General features: G+C 30.9%; 1 protein-coding gene across 2 annotated transcripts in view; it reads left to right on the top strand.

Moving 5' to 3' along the window:
- LOC126884457 (NFX1-type zinc finger-containing protein 1-like) overlaps nt 1-18798 on the top strand; it is a 297539-nt gene that overhangs the window by 240899 nt on the left and 37842 nt on the right. For both annotated transcript variants that reach the window (XM_050650391.1, XM_050650392.1), the window contains exons 16-17: nt 4911-5182; nt 5356-5586. In XM_050650391.1, the coding sequence (XP_050506348.1) occupies nt 4911-5182; nt 5356-5586 (503 nt within the window). The remainder of the gene's footprint in view (nt 1-4910; nt 5183-5355; nt 5587-18798) is intronic.

The raw sequence follows: 18798 nt of genomic DNA on the forward strand, positions 1-18798 counted from the left end.
AGGAAAACTAAAAGGAGCCAACGGCAAGAGTTGCACGTTGGCTCCCTGCCCTAAGCTTCCAGTTCCTCAAGTAGCGAAGTAGCGACAGTTTAGTTACCTATGGACTTCTCAATAACCACAGATGCAGTTTTACTATCGGTACTGGGGCTATTAGGTCAGTGATAAATATCATCACTACAGTGATGAATACGCGTTTCTTGGACGACATTTATAAGGACAATATCGAAACCTCCTATAATGAAAATAACGACAGGCGAAAACATAACTGTTTATGGGCGTGTTTATGGGCAACTTTAAAAGGTCAAAACGGCAAACAGTTGTATGTTTTCAAAAAAACTTTTGATAGTGTGTAAAAATATTTTATTATCAGCTAAGTACTTTCGACACATAACGTGTCATCATCAGAGCTTCCTAAAAGGACATATTTAAGATAAGATTTTTTAATATAAAAAATAAGTGAAAAACTTACGTCCTCTTATAAAACTTTCATAGAAGAGCAATTGCTAAACAACACAATAAAAAACATGGATACTGGGCAAAAGCCACAGATATAGGGTATAATAACCCTTTAAAGTGAATAAAATCACATCTAAATTCTTTTATTAATTAGTAAGACAACATGGCTGAGTCAAACCATTTTGAGCCCACGTGAACAGCAGATCAGCTGAGGAAGACTGTCATTTATTAAAATTATAAAGAAGGAACTACAATCTTATGCGACCTCTATGTTCATAATTATTAATTAAAAATTGAAAATGACTAAAAAGCCATGTATAGGTTAAATGAAATTAAAGTTAAGATACTAAATTTTAAAGTTAAATTTTTAAAAAAATTTTCTATTATTACTATTGAAGTGAAATGTTAACGTGTATATTAAAAGTTATCAAAATTCTTCCAAAAAACAAAACTGTTATAGTCTGACCAAGTGTAGAAGAAGTTAGATGAAATCATACCTAGAAGAAATATCATTTGACAAGCTCAGAGTTCGAAAGCTGTTATTAAAATTAAAAATCTTATTGATTAATTCAGACAAATAACAAATATTTACTTGTTTACAAATATGTAAACCTTCATTTTGTCAAATCCTCAAATACCAAGACTATATGGTTTGCCAAAGATTTATAAACCAAATGTTCCTATGAGACCAGTGGTTAGTTTTTATAACACTCCAGTTGTGACACTGTCTAAATTCATTAATACCATTTTACAATCTTCAATATCTTTGCAACCTAATTATTCTGTTAAAAATTCTACTGATCTAGTTAATAAATTGTCAGTTATAAATTTACCCAGAGATTTCTTTCTAGTTTCATTTGATGTTAGTAATTTGTTTACGAACGTACCAAGAGATGAAACCATTCTTATAATGGAGAATTTACTTATTAACAATAACATTAATAAAGATACAATTTCCCACTTATTGGGTTTACTTAAAATTTGTTTATCACAAGATTTCTTTTCTTTTAACAACATTATTTATAGACAGGCACAAGGCCTTGCAATGGGAAATCCATTATCACCTTTTCTAGCAGATCTGTTCCTTAACAACCTTGAGATTAATATCTTTGATAATAATTCTTCAAATCACAATCCTTTACAAAAAATCTTGTATTGGTTTAGATATGTGGATGATGTGTTAGCTATTATAGATGGAAATTCCTCAGATGCAGAAAATATTCTAGTTTCACTCAATAATTTACATCCAGCCATAACTTTCACTTTAGAAACAGAGTCTAACAATTCTATTAATTTTCTAGACTTAACATTAACTAGAATAGAGAACAATTTAAGTTTTTCAGTCTTTAGAAAACCAACTCAGACTGACCATACTATCCCTAGATCTTCGAATCATCCTTTTCAACAGAAGATGTCTTCTTTTTATTGCTATATCCATCGTTTACTTAGCTTACCATTATCAGATACAAATTTTACTTCTGAATTTCATATTATTAAACAACTTGCACATAGTAACGGTTACTCCCCTACTTTGGTTGATAACATTCTTAACAAATTAAGGAATAAAAGAAACAGATCTCTAGCTTATATTGCGACCCCGGACAACTCCAACTCAGCAGTTATGTATAGATCTAATATAGCAAAAATCTTAAATAACATTCCTAACTTAAAACTTTCATTTAAATGCAAAGATAACATCAAGTCAATTTTTTCTCATACTAAAGACAAAATTAAAAAAACTTCAAAAAGTGGCATTTATAAATTGTCATGTGGTGAATGCCCTGTGACCTACGTGGGTAGAACGATGCGATCTTTGGATACTCGTATCAAAGAGCATATGTCAAAGATCGATAAATCTAGCTTTGGTTATCATTTACATGCATCGAAACATAGCTTTAGTCCACAAAGAGATAGTAGGATCTTACACAACATACCTTATAATAACTATACCAAAATGAATCTACTAGAAGATCTAGAAATAAGTAGAGAAATGAAAAGAAACCCTCTAAACTGTGTTAACACCCAGATTCAATTAAATTGTAAATTTGATCCTATTTTTAAGAAATTTCTTTAGTAATTTTGGTTTAGTATACAGTATACCCAACAATTTATGAAAGTTTTTTGAACATTACTTTTAAGTATTCTTGAGTTTTCGTTCATTGTTTACATATTTGTAAACAAGTAAATATTTGTTATTTGTCTGAATTAATCAATAAGATTTTTAATTTTAATAACAGCTTTCGAACTCTGAGCTTGTCAAATGATATTTCTCCTAGGTATGATTTCATCTAACTTCTTCTACACTTGGTCAGACTATAACAGTTTTGTTTTTTGGAAGAATTTTGATAACTTTTAATATACACGTTAACATTTGACAGTCTTCCTCAGCTGATCTGCTGTTCACGTGGGCTCAAAATGGTTTGACTCAGCCATGTTGTCTTACTAATTAATAAAAGAATTTAGATGTGATTTTATTCACTTTAAAGGGTTATTATACCCTATATCTGTGGCTTTTGCCCAGTATCCATGTTTTTTATTGTGTTGTTTAGCAATTGCTCTTCTATGAAGGTTTTATAAAAGGACGTAAGTTTTTCACTTATTTTTTATATTAAAAAATCTTATCTTAAATGTCCTTTTAGGAAGCTCTGATGATGACACGTTATGTGTCGAAAGTACTTAGCTGATAATAAAATATTTTTTACACACTATCAAAAGTTTTTTTGAAAACATACACCTGTTTGCCGTTTTGACCTATTTAGAAGTGTGTACAAGTCTTGCAGTCTTTTCCAAAAATTTAAAAGGGGTCAAGTACTTGGAAAATGCGGGCCAGTTGTAAAAGTGACCAGAGCATAAGAAAATGTGCCAGCAGCGCTGTGCACACCAATTATCTACTGAGTTGTTAAAAAAGAAGTCCTGGAGCCATCTATCCGAAGATGAATAACAAAAAGCAGAAGAGTTCATTAAACATGAAAATGACATATTTAAAGGAAAATAACTGACCGCACTGACCGCACTGACTTGTTCAACATCGAATAATCACTGACAGCTTCAACTCGATAAGTCAACCATAAAGACGTCTCCCATTTGCAAAACAAAAAAAAAACATTTGCCATTCTTGAAGATATGCGGAAGGAGAATATCTTCTCAAGAGTCGAATAGCCCCGGGTCTTCTGCTGTGGTGTTGGCAACCAAGAAAGATGGCTTCACAACGTTCTGTGTCGACTACAGAAATAATGAATAGCGTCACCAAGAAAGACAGCTACCCACTGCCTCGTTTTGTCGATACCCGTAATGCCTTGAATAGACCGAAGAGGTTTTTAAAACTGGATCTCAAAAGCGACTATTGGTTGCGTTCCACCCCGAAGACAGATAGAAGAATGCATTTTCTGCTGGAAATGAGCTCTATCAATTCAAAGTGATGGCGTTCGTATTGTGTAAGGGGACCTCGATTTTTGACCCTTCGCTTCGTTATCGATCATTCGCTATCTGCGTTCGATAACGAAGCGAATGGTCAAAAATCGAGCACCTGTCAAGTTTGGCCAATTAATGTCAAATTTTAAATTAAAGTCTTATTCAAAGCTAGTACTTAGGGAACATGGAAAAACTGACTGGTATACCTCGACGTCAGGTTCATCGGAAAGCGAAGGATGCTGAAGCGAAGAGGACAAGAGGGAATTCAAAAACTTACAATTCACGACCCTGTCTCTTCAGCTGGTAAATTCCAACGGAAAATGGACCTAGTTACTGAAAGGAGTAAGACTAATATAAAATGAAATAAAAATGTATACCATTTTTATTCAGTTGCAATGCGAAGGCAAAACTGTCTTATTTTTCACCTAGAACAGAGAGCGCAAACCAGCACTCTAAGTCGACGATTTTCGACTCTATTTGGAGTCATCATCAGAGAGGCGTAGGTTTGCTGCCATCAGAGAGGCGTAGGTTTGCTGCTCTCTGCCCCAAGTATTGGGTCCAAATGGTCCAATAAGGTTTCAATTAAATATATTTTAGGAATATTTTTAATATTTTTCAATATTTTTAATATTTCTATTAGGTTGAAAACTATAAAACTTTGACTTTCAGTTACCAGATGTCGTTAGACACCTACTCCATAAACGTCAATTGCAATGCGGGGATAAGCTCTCGGAGTTACGTCACTTGGAACAGAGAGCAGCAAACCTACGCCTCTCTGATGATGACTCCAAATAGAGACGAGAATCGTCGATTTGGAGTGCTGGTTTGCGCTCTCTGTTCTAGGTGAAAAATAAGACAGTTTTGCCTTCGCATTGCAACTGAATAAAAATGGTATACATTTTTATTTCATTTTAGTTAATAACTTATTTCAGAAAAATGAGTTAAACTAAATAATTTTAATTTGCCATTTATGTAAAATTGTTCTCTTAAAAAATTTAAAACTGGTATTCTAATCTATTTGCTTTTTTGTGATATAATTTTAGTTGCAAAGAAGCTTGTGTTAGAAAATGCGACCATCAAGAATGTAAGCGATGTTGTGGAGATATATGTAACGTGCCACCATGTTATGAACCATGTCCAAAGAAAATCCGAGGATGTGGTCACCTATGCATAGGCTTTTGTGGAGATCCTTGTCCATCTTTATGTAGAATTTGTAATGGTGAAGAATTGACCGAATGTTTCTTCGAAACAAAAAATGAAGAAGATGCCCGCTTTGTCTTGTTAGTTGATTGCGGGCATATTTTAGAGTCATCTGGTAAGTACTTTATTTTAGTGGTAGATACAAGGAAACGTCGATGCACATTTAAAAATAACTAAAGGCCTCAAGTCAGTCGAGTCTGGTCTCTCTCTGAAGTTTCTCTTATGGCGTTAAACAGGGGTCGGGTACGTATTATTTTCTACTATTATATATATAAAGAATCGTTTAAGGTATGGAACAGTGGCTGGAAAGTGATGATAATCAAATTAATCCAAAAGTATGCCCCAAATGTAAAACAGGGATAAAATTAACGCAACGGTATAATGAATATGTAAAAGGAAACCTGACGGATTTACAGAATGTTAAAACGAAGTTTTACGGGACAGAAAAGGAAAATAGAAAAGTTAAAGCAAAATTGCAATCAGAATTACAGCTACTTATGCAGGAGTTCCGCATTTTTGGTAAGTTTAAAACATTATTTCTTATCTACTAGCAAGCCAACTAGAGTTCTTTGGGCCTCTATTTGGTAGTACGCTCTACGAGTAGATATCAGCATAGAGCCATTGTAACAAGCTGCACAACTATATTCGTTTCAATTCTTCAAGATAAAAATAACTTTAGACAAAAGAAACCAATAAAAACAAGAATAACATTTATAGCACTTCTTAGAACACAAATATAAAAAGTAAGTTCACTGAAATTCAAATAAGAAGCATTTTACACAATAAAATACTTTACAGCTTTATAAAGTATGAGGAAATGTTACTATATTATATTCAGAACTTTTATCGAATTTTAGTAATTACTACCTGATAAAGATACATTTTTAAACAATAATGTCTAATATTTTAATAAAACATTTCCTTTTTCCCTCAATTGCGATGGATAGTAGCCTGATGAAATAAAAAATCAAAATGTAATTTCGTACATGTTGGAACAAATTTTATATCAAAGTTTAGATGAAAATGAAAACAAAAGATATTTTCAAGAGAGTATTATATGATTTAAACATCGGAATCTTTATTTAATAGTATATTATGTAACGAGCATTTAATGATGGTCATTATGAAGCGAGTATGAGGAATACGAAACGAGCCGTATTCGGCGAGTTTCAGTATAGAGTACGAGATTCATAATAATTAAATGCAAGTTGTATACACTATTTTTTCTATGATCATTCACAACAAAAAATATATTCAAATTTATTAATTTTGTAACGCAAACAAATTAAATAGTCAATTTGACAGTTTGTTTACATATTGGAAACTGTCAAAGCGTATGTATTTGACTCGCCATTGGTCACTGCGCGTGTACCACCTTTATCGCAAATGCCATATCGCTATTCTATTGGTTAAAAATCGGTATCTTAATGAAAATCTGTATTAAAATGAAGTTCATTATGATACAGGTAGCGACATCATAATAATTGATATACAGTATTTCTCATGATCATCTTTCAGTGCGTCACAGTTTTTCGATTTCTTTCTAACGCATTAAATTGTATGTGACAGAAAAAAAGGCACGTCGGTGATTACATTTCGTCGGTGATATTTTTATAACATTTATTCTAGTTATTCTAGTTGTCGATAGATGGCGCCATAATAAAAAAATATTTTTTTTAATTAGATAATAATATTACAAATATAATCTGTATAATTTATAAGACTATACAAATCAAAGAAAATACCATTTTATAAATGCAAGAAACACATTTGATTTGTTTTTATTCCAAATTGAAAATAAAATGTGACAACTGTCAGATTTAACTAAAATGTCATGTTAGAATAAATGTCATAAATGTGTATTATCACGGACTTACCCTTTTTCCTATCATTTGTTACGCACTGAAAAATGATCATGAAAAGGACAATACACTCGGGTGCAAAATTAACCGGACACCTTAAAAATGGGTAACTTTTGATGTCTCGCAATTCCTAAACCTGTTGTCCGATTTAAGTGATTTTTTAATATGTTATAGCCTTATTCTTTAACAATACCGTTTTAATAATATTGTTGCTAAACAGGTAAATTTTCATTGTATACCAGGTGTACCAATGAAACTGTGTTTTTTTCTTAAACTTCGCATCAGCCTGTGGAATATTCTAGCATTTACAAAATACTGAAATTGAAATCTAACTATAGCCTCATGTTTTCTAAACATTTTGTTTTTTGATTCATTCGCGTACATTGGACCATAAAAAAGTTAGGTAATTTAACAACTAGCCATGTTTTTCATCAATACGGGGTCTTTTTAAATAAGTATGGCAACCTTTAAAGGGTAATTCTGCATGAAAAAATAGTGACAGTCTGCTTTATAAACGGTACGTCCGCAAATGCTTCGTTGCTGAGATAGGGGGTGTTGAAATTTGTCTTACAAACTGATGATTTATTTATTGCTTTAAAACCGGTTGAGATATGGAAATAAAATTTGATGGGTTTTAAGACGTAGTTATTGCACATTTTTTGACATACAACTAAGAATTTAATATTCACCACTGGCGCGCATACGCGTAATATGACAGCTCATATTACCCGTATGTGCGCCAATGGTGAATATTAAATTCTAACTTGTATGTCAAAAGTTGTATAATAACTACGTCTTAAAACCCACCAAATTTCATTTGCATATCTCAACCGGTTTTAAAGCAATAAATAAATCGTCAGTTTATAAGAAAAATTTGAACACCCTCTATCTTAGAAATTAAGCATTTGCGGACATAGGTTTATAAAGCAAACTGCCATTATTTTTTCATGTAGAATAACTCCACAAAGTTTGCCATGCTTATTTAAAAACATACTGTTTTGATAAAAAACATGGCTAACTGTTAAAGTACCTAACTTTTTAACGGTCCAACATAAGCGAATGACTCAAAAAACAATGTTGAGAAAACATGAGGCTATAGTTGGGTTTAAATTTGAGTATTTTGTAAATGTTAGAATACTCCACAGGGCGATGCGAAGTTTGAGAAAAAAACACAGTTTCATTGGTACACCCGGTATACAATGAAAATTTACCTGTTTAGCAACAATATTATTAAAACAGTATTGTTAAAGAATAAGGCTACAACATATTAAAAAATCACTTAAATCGGACAACAGGTTTATTAATTACGAGACATCAAAAATTACCCATTTTTAAGGTGTCCGGTTAATTTTGCACCCGAGTGTATATTATAGCACAGAATAAATAACCACACAGAAGCGAAACTCCTGCCGAAAACGGTAACATAATTTTCATGCTCATGTGTCAACGTAACCTCACGTGTCTGGTGCAACCTCACTTTTGCGACTGACGTGACAGTTGTTTATAGTTAAACTTTATATTTATATATGTTTTATTTTATATTTTTTTTATATTTTATAGTTAAATTTTATATTTCTGTTAAGAGGAGGATTGTGGATAGGATTAATCAACGGCTTTAGGTACAACTTACTTTATTGCCTACAAACTATATGCCAACTTCCCTATACTACCTTACTACGCTACATTACACGACGCTTCTCCATTGCTTGCGATCAGTGTTGCCGCGACCTATTTTGTTAACGTACTGAACTTTCTCGGTAAAATGTACTGCATTTATCAAAAATGTACTGAAAGGCGGGAATTTCAAATTAACAGTAAGTTTTAGTCTTTTTTAAATCATTTATTATAGTCTGGGCTGATTATCGGAGAATAGGCCATTTTTGGGAAAAGTTATTTACCAGCAATTTTATTGCTGAAATCGAATCTTATGATTGTATATATTAATAATATAGATATGCAAAGTCCGCAGATAGTGTGCTACTTTTTTTATAAACAAAATGGCGCCCGAAAATCGTGTGTTTTTCAATTTTTGCTCTATAACTCCAAAGATTTTAACTTTAGACCGAAAACACCCAAATAAAAATTCACCGCAATTAAATTCTGCATAGAGACGTGTTTTTTCCGATTTACTTCGACGAAAACTTTCCCCGGAAAAAGCGGGTTTTTCCAACAAAATCTTTAATTTTCAACTAAACTTTTAGATTAGTAGTTGTTAATCAATAATTAAATAACTTGGTGACGTAAAAGCCCTTTCCGTATATATTATAACTCCAGAAGATTATGGAAATTGAATGAACAGTTTAGCAACAATTGAAATGTTAATTAAAAATTTACGGTCGCTATAATAACGACAATAATTATGATGCATAAGAATAACTATGATTTTTTCATAAAAAGACACTATACCTATCTAGCGTACTTTACAGAATTGAAATTGGACTATTTAAGGCTATGGGTACATAATTCGCAAATATTTTACGTGTATCCCTACTTTTTCTGTCTTTACACGGCAAATTACGTGTAGTAAAATTCACACTGGTGTGGATATGTAAACATTACTATTAGAATGTCATTCTATGTACTTGAAAATGTCATAATTAATTTAAAGAGATGGCTTTTGAATGTTCTTGGATAACTGTTATTTTTATAATTGCAAATTATTAATTCAGTTAATAAATGTGATAACTTTTTCACTAACTATGTTTTCAGTGAGTGTAATAATTTATTTGTACAACAAAAACTAATAATCAATCGAGAAAAGAGGAAAAGTGTTAAAGTGATTTTTTAATAATATGTTGTTATTTTGGAACGCTTACAATTTTGAACAACTCTAACAACAAAATACTTGGATCACAGGATATATCTGATGTATTCTCTGCTTGGATCTTCCACAAATAATACACAATAAATAACTTTTTATTAAGTTCACGTCTTAAATCAATTATTTATCAAATACACTATATATCAATAATATTTAATCAATTTCTCAAAATATTCCCGATGCAATGTCAAATATTTAAAATTGTCACTGATTGTCAGTGTCTGACTGACAATATATGCTGACAATATTATATTCGGTTGAGTGCGTTGTAAGACAAAGACAGATTTGGAAAATATTACCACGGCATTGTGTTCATTTTTTTCAAATCCTGAAAAAACCAATAAATATTTTTGAAAAATTTAAACGCAGAATGAAAGACTAAATTATTACCGAGGGCCGAAAGTCCCTTAGAATAAATAAAAAGTTTATTTTGAATGAGATATTTGAAATTAAAAATCACACTAAATTTTCTCTTAGTTTTTTCACCCCTGTAACTTATTAAAATAAACATTATAGAAGTTCTCAGGGACTTTCGGCCCTCGCTAATAACGTAATTTTTCATTCTGCGTTTAAATTTTTCAAAAATACTTATTAGTTTTCTCAGGATTCGAAAAAAATGAATCCCCATTTGAATAGCATTGCAGCCGAAAATACGTACCGATCCTCTTAAGCGGCCTCAGGAATATTTTAAAATTATAAACAATTTTTTGGCTTATAAACAAATAGAATATCTCGGGAAATATTAAACTAAATTAAATTGCGAAAAAGGTAATCGAAAGACAGCGGCAGGACGCTTCTTCTAAAAGAAAAAACGTTTAATTATGATGAGTGGTTCCTGAGATACAACCGGTCAAAGTTGACCGAAATTTACGGCAAAGATATAAACAATAGGATCATAATTTTCAAACCATCACCTTTTTATTTTTGTCCTCTTTCTCCACACCAATTTTCATATCTTTAAAATCCTCGTAACATATATTATTATAATAAAAACTATCGATAATACGTGTGAAACTTGCCAAAAATAGCAAAATTCCAATCAAAAATTAGGTTGGAGAAAATGTAACCCTCAAAGTTCAAAATCGGTATACGTTAAAAAAATGCATTTTCTCGGCTTGCCATGGAGCAATTTCCTTCATTCTTTTTTGTTCCCAGGTAACTCGAGTAGAGCCATCGAACTAACGCATTATTAAATGTCAAACTTGCTTTTGTTTTGTTATAATAAATTTATTTATTTATTTAACACAATATTTTAATTTGTTTAAATAAAAATTGTTTAAAATAAGTATACAGCTTTCAAATGAGAATATTTATGTTTTTCAAGGTACACTTAAAAGGTACACTTGTAGTAAGTTTATCTAAAAAAAGACTACAACTGGAAAAAATATGCAATTTTCTGTTCTTATAAATAAATTAATCTATTATAACAAAAGAAAAGCAAGTTTGACATTTAATAATGCGTTAGTTCGATGGCTCTACTTGAGTTATTAGGGAACAAAAAAGAATGAAGGAAATTTCTCCATGGGAAGCCGAGAAAATGCATTTTGTTAACGTATACCGATTTTGAACTTTGAGGGTTACATTTTCTCCAACCTAATTTTTGATTGGAATTTTTGCTATTTTTGGCAATTTTCACACGTATTATCGATAGTTTTTATTATAATAATATATGTTATGAGGATTTTAAAGATATGAAAATTAGTGTGGAGAAAGAGGACAAAAATAAAAAGGTGATGGTTTGAAAATTATGATCCTATTGTTTATATATTTGCCGTAAATTCCGGTCAACTTTGACCGATTGTATCTCAGGAACCACTCGTCATAATTAAACGTTTTTTTTTTCTTTTAAAAGAAGCGTCCTGGCGCTGTCTTTCGAATACCGTTTTCACAATTTAATTTAGTTTAATATTTTCCGAGATATTTTATTTGTTTATAAACCAAAAAATTGTTTATAATTTTAAAATATTCCTGAGGCCGCTTAAATAGTCCAATTTCAATTCTGTATAGTACATTAGATAGGTATAGTGTCTTTTTATGAAAAAATCATAGTTATTCTTATGCATCATAATTATTGTCAGTATTATAGCGACCGTAAATTTTTAATTAACATTTTAATTGTTGCTAAACTGTTTATTCAATTTCCATATACTTCTGGAATTATAATATATACGGAAAGGGCTTTTACGTTACCAAGTTATTTAATTATTGATTAACAACTACTTATCTAAAAGTTTAGTTGAAAATTAAAGATTTTGTTGGAAAAACTCGCTTCTTCCGGGGAAAGTTTTCGTCGAAGTAAATCGGAAAAAACACGTCTCTATGCAGAATTTAATTGCGATGAATTTTTATTTGGGTGTGTTTGGTCTAAAGTTAAAATCTTTGGAGTTATAGAGCAAAAATTGAAAAAAAACACGATTTTCGGGCGCCATTTTGTTTATAAAAAAAGTAGCACACTATCTGCGGACTTTGCATATCTATATTATTAATACATACAATAATAAGATTCGATTCCAGCAATAAAATTGCTGGTAAATAACTTTTCCTTGTATTTTGCTAATTAGCCCAGAGTATTATACTATTATAATTATACACTTGCTATCTCATTTATAACTTGATTTTTGAAGTCTATTTTGGGTCTTATTTCAGAACATATGTAAAAGTAACGTAAAAATTTAGACATTTAGTCCTCATCGCAAGGAGCTGCTTTCCTGTGGTTTTTACCGACACATCATTCAGTGTCATTTCAAACTTAGCTCCTAAATATATATTATTATATCCCCTTCTTTTCTAAAAGAAGTTATTTTCAATTGACATTTTATCCAACACTTTACTTTTCATATAAAATTTACTGAGCGTTGTAAACTACATTTTTGTAATAGTAGGTAAAATGGTATGAATCCAGGTTTTTCGCTTTGAAATTCTAAATTCATTTTACAAATTGTGTTTAAAATATGTTTAAGTCTGAATTTTCTCTGGGGATTTACCAATGATTTTTTTATGAAGTCTGAATTTAGTACAATTCTACCGAAAAGGCAACGCTAACTTACAAAAATCATATTTTGTACTGAAATTAGAGTTTTTTGCAAAAAGTAGTACTGACGTACTGAATTTACTGAAAGTGTACTGAATTCAGTACAATTGTACCGAAACGGCAACGCTGCTTGCGATGTTCGATGTGTACTTCATCAAGTCTCTCATCCTACTACTCGTTACGCCTGCGCGTTAGACACTTTACCTTTACACTACACACTACCTACAATATGAGATGTAATTCCTAACACGCCTCCTTACATTTATATTGTATTTACATCAATAATTGTTCAGATCTTTCAAATCTAACATACATCGAAACTTTTCAAATTTTTCTCGGCACAAGGACTTTGTAAAAATATCAGCTATATTATCATCTGAATCTACCTTAACTACATTGATTACATTTTCTTTAACATACTCATGAACATATTGATAATGAACTTCCACGTGCTTTGAATTCTTTGTAAAATTTCCATATTTTGCAATACTTAATGCCCCAGAATTATCTTCATAGATATCAATCGGTTTTTCTAGATTTACATCAAAAAATCTCAACAACTCTTTTACAAATATTAACTCCCTTACTGCTTCCGACAATGCTACATACTCTACAAAAGCTTTTGTTACACTCTTTTGCTTTCTTGATTTCCAATAAATTACATTACCAAATAATCTAATTACATACCCAGTTGTAGATTTTCTGTCTAAATGATCACCTGCCCAATCGGCATCTACATAACAATCAACAATATTTACTTTTCCATTTTTCTTGTAAGACAATTTTAAATCTTTAGTTAAGTACAAATATTTTAAAATCCGCAAAACATATTTAAAATGTGTTTCATTATAACAATTTTGAAATCTACTCAAATAATTAACAGAAAAACTTATATCAGGCCTTGTTGCCGAACTTATATACAATAAAGCACCAATCATATTTCTATATTTAATTTTTTTTCACAAACATCAGCTTTATCTACCTTTAAATTTATATCCATAGGAGTACTATATAATTTACTATTTTCCAAATCTTACTGTTTGCTTAATGACTCAATATATTTAGTTTGGTTTAATTCCATTTCCTGACTGCAATAGTTATAATTAACTGTGATACCCAAATACTCTTTAATATTTCCAAGATCTTTCATCTTAAATTTCTCTGACAATAAAATTTTAATCTTTTTAATTTCAGTTAAATTTTTACTACAAATCAATAAATCATCAACATATTATATCAATAAATATACAATATCATTTTTACTTTTATTAACATATAAGCAAGGGTCAATCTCACTCCTTTTAAAACCCAATTCGATTAAAAATCTATCTAGGCATTCGTACCATGCCCTTGGACTTTTTTTAAACCATACAAAGCTTTAACCAATTTACAAACGTTATTTGAACCATCTTCATACCCTTCAGGTTGTTTAATATAAACTTCAGAAATTACTTTACCATTTAAGAAAGCTGTTTCAACATCCATTTGTTCAATTATTAGGTCCATTTGACAACAATATGACAATAAAGTTTTTAATAACTGCATCTTAGCAACAGGTGAATAAATATCATCAATTTCATGTGTTTGCTGAAAACCTCTTCCAACCAATCTAGCTTTATAATTATCATCAGACTTTTTAATATATACCCATTTAACATACAAAACTTTTTTATTTTCAACATTTTCGACCAATTTCCAAGTTTTATTTTTATTCAAACTATCAATCTCCTTATTCATAGCTTTTTCCCAATACTTACTTTCATCAGAATTCATCGCCTCCTCAAATGTATGTGGTATATCAGTTCTACACATATTTACAAAAATACTACTATTATACACATAATAATCATCAAATTTCTTTGGAGGATTTTTGTCTCTTTGAGATTTTCATCATTTTTATCATTATCTGATTCAACAAAATCCAAACCGATACATTTAACATTTTCTTCAACGATATCTACATGTCTAGCAACAATGACTACCATTTAAAAGTACACGATAACCAACATTACTATAACCAATTAAAATTCCCATATCTGCTTTTTTATCCCATTTTGAACTTCTCCTTTCTTCCGGTTTCCTAACAAAAACTTTACTACCATATAGTCTTAAATTAGAAACATTCGGTTTCTTTTCGAAAAATATCTAAGGTGTTTTCTTTTCAATAGTGTCTGATAAAGTACGGTTTTTCAAATAAACTGCTGTACAAACTATTTCAGGCCAATATCTTTTGTGCATATTTGCTTCTGTCAATAAACAACGTGATATATCCATTATCGTTCTGTTAAATCGCTGAGCTGTTCCATTAGTTGATGTACATACGGAGGACAATGATCAATCTTAATTCCTTTTTCCTTTGCAAATGCATAAATCCTGCCGTTTAAATATTCTTTACCATTAACACATCGTAAAATATTTATTTTCTTTCCAGTTAAATTTTCACATTCATTCGTATATTCAATAAAACAATCATATACTTATGCTTTTGATTTCATTACATATATTTTGCCAATTTTACTATAATCATAATCATCAATAAAAGAAAGAAAGTATCTTTCACCATTAAAACCCTCTGTCTGAAACGGACCCCATAAGTCAGTATGAATAATTAGTAAAATATCTTTAGCCTTTTCTCTATTATTTTTAAAAGAAATGTATGTTGTGCATTTTATTTTCAATACACGTTGCACACTTCATAAATTCAGATTCTAATTCATTTGGAATACCATCCAATAATTTATCTTTACACAAAGTATTCAAATATTTAAAATTTACATGACCTAATAAACGATGCCATTTTTCCTTCTGACTCATAATATTCATATTTCTATTTGCAACATTTACACATAACTTAGGTACCTAATTGATTTCATTTTACTTTTCATAAAATACAAACCATTACGTTTTACTGCTATAGCTGTCATATTATCAAACTGATCAAAAACTTTAGACATATTACCTTGAGAAATAATCTTATTTTCAGTTATTTTACTATAACTTATCAAATTTGACTTCATATCTTTAACATAAAATACATTTTTCATATCTACTAAATTCTTTTTACCAAAAACATCAAAATAACTTAAAACATTACTAATTTTTACAACTCTATTATCACCTAAATAAACATTGATTGCATCTTTAAGCAATTTACATTTATCAAAATACCTGTCATCATTAATAATGTGATCTGTACAACCAGAATCCAAAATCCATTTAATTTCATTACAATCAGCTGTACTTACAATTTCTGTATTCTGCGCAACAGACGGCGCATCATGTGCTATGCTTGTCAACCAAGCACTGTTTCTGTCAACTTCATTCTTCTGTCATTGTCGGTTAAAATGTTGTGTGTTGCCTACACACTCACCACGCTGTCCCGTGCGTGAGCGCTGGCCTCGTGAGTAGCCGCGCCCCCTGACGTAATATCCTCTTCCTGCTTCTTGTTGACCTCTTGTAGTACCACCACGTGTCCATGAGGTTCCATGGTTTTCGCTGTTTGTCGTTTGTCCGCCATATTGTTCAAATCTGCAATTCTTCTTAACGTGTCCAACTCTACCGCACCCGAAACATGATCGTTCTTGCTGACGTTTGTTCACCATAAACGTACTCGATTTTCTTCCAAAACTATCTTCTCTTTGATTTTTCAATTCGGCCATCTTAATCTTATTTATGACGTAGTCTGCATTTTGATCTTCCTTTTTTAGCGTATATATTAAGTCTCCAACATAACTATAACTTTCCGGGAAAGTATTTAACAAATAATTCAATTTTTCTTGTTCACTCACGGTTGCTCCCGCACTTTTCAACTCGTTCACTGATTTTTCAAAATCACTTAAAAACGACGCACTATCTGCATAATTTTTCAATTTCAATCTTTCTAACTGATTTCTGCAAACTATCTGCAAAGCCGTCGACTCCTTTAAGGCTGTATGACACTATGCATTTTCTTGTATCATTTCTAATATCGTTTCTGATGTCGTTTCTTGTATACATTTTCTTGTATCATTTCTTGTACGTACATTTGTGCCCTGTATGACACTATGCAAGTTCTTGTATCCGAAAATTGTATGAAATTCGGCACGTGATTGGTCGATATTTTGTTTGTCACCCCGTGTCACGTTATGGTAGTACTGCATCTACAGCTGATTTTAAGGATTTTATAAAATTTATAAACTTTTAATTAACATTTTAATGTTAACCAGAATTTTACGTTGACTGTTTGAGGTTGATTATTTGTGTTTTTATTTTGTTTTGAATTTGTGCTAAAATATTTGCATTAGAATTATCTTCAATTTGATCCAAATTAGGAGCTATTGTATTTTGTAAAAAATTATGCACCATGAAACCTAAATTTATAGTTTGAACTTTACTAGGAGCTAAATATATGGGGTCATCCATAAACTACGTCGTTGAGAAGAGGGAGGGAGGGGGGCTTGCTTATTTCGACGATATACGACAGGGGGTGGGGGGTATGAGTGCACATTCGACGTCGTTTAATATATTGGTATATTTAAATTTGTCGCTATTGTCTCTATAAATATAATTTTTTACTAGCTTTTACCAGCATTAAAGTATCAGATATTCATATAAAAACGTACCTATAGTTTTTGAAATGAAATTGAAAATAAAACAAAACGTTTACGAATAAATACACCTTTGTTAAAATTAAAAAGAATTCTCTTATAGATACTTTTATCACATAAATTTCGAATTTATCAGTCACAGTCACATTAAAATAATATTAGGTAGCACTTTTGCAAAAGTTTAGCACAGGACAACAAACAGTACGACATGGTTCTTTGAGTTTAAACAAGCGCTTCTATATACAGAAAAATGTTTGAAAGCAAACAATATTCAATTGTTAGTTTATTTATGTGCTGCATACTGTGTGTGGAAAAATAGTTCTGAAAGAATGAATGGAAATAAAATATTGTGTTATATTTAGTAGTAAGTCGTATTTATACTTAGAGAAGATTTATAAGCAAAATCTTGATCCAATGCTATTTAAATGCATTCATTTTTTTCGAATGCTCAGAAAACTAATAAAAAATTTTGAAAAATTTAAACGCAGATTGAGAGATTACATTATTACCGAGGACCAAAAGTTTCTGAAAACATCTATAATGTTTATTTTAATAAGTTACAGGGATAAAAAAAATATTTAGTCTGATTTTTAATTTCAAAAATTTCATTCAAAAGAAACCTTTTGTTTATTCTAAGGGACTTTCAGCCCTCGGTAATAATGTACTCTTTCATTCTGCGTTTACATTCTTCAAACATATTTATTAGATTTCTCAGGATTCGAAAAAAGAATGCATTTAAATAGCATTGGACCAAGATTTTGCGCCTACCCCCTTAATTGTTCTTGTTGTGATACATTCGCAAATAAAGTTTCAAGGTTGATTAAAAAAAACAGAAATAACATTGATTTTTTTTAAATCACTGAAAGGGGGGTCGTGTACTGCAATGACGACGTCGACATGGGGGGAGGTTCGTCTGTAACCGACGAATTACGACGGAAGGGGGGGAGGGTATTAAAAAGTCCAAATTTTTTACGACGTAGTTTATGGATGCCCCCTATGGTTATTAGTAGAACAGTAGTCCATACCAAACGGTATATTAAGTATCAATATAAGATTTATAAATAATACCTACAAAAACACAAATAAACTCATCAATACATGATCCCATTTTGATTTCAGCCGCCATTATGAGTAAGTAATTATGACATTTTAGATGTTTTACCAGCAGGTTTTACGTTTTTGCTTTTTGCGCAGAAATTGGCGCAGTTCTTGTACAAGAATCTGTGTCTGACTCAAATTCTTGTATCGTTTCTGATATCGTTTCTTGTATCTGTGTATGACACTATGCATTTTTTTCACATATCAGAAACGATATAAGAAATGATACAAGAAAATGTATAGTGTCATACAGCCTTTAGGTACAAGTTATCAAACTTTTTAATCATTTCATAAACCGAAGTTTTATCATCAATATATTCCATTTGTCTATCA

This window comes from Diabrotica virgifera, chromosome 5, assembly GCF_917563875.1.
Source record: "Diabrotica virgifera virgifera chromosome 5, PGI_DIABVI_V3a".
Lineage (NCBI taxonomy): Eukaryota > Metazoa > Arthropoda > Insecta > Coleoptera > Chrysomelidae > Diabrotica > Diabrotica virgifera.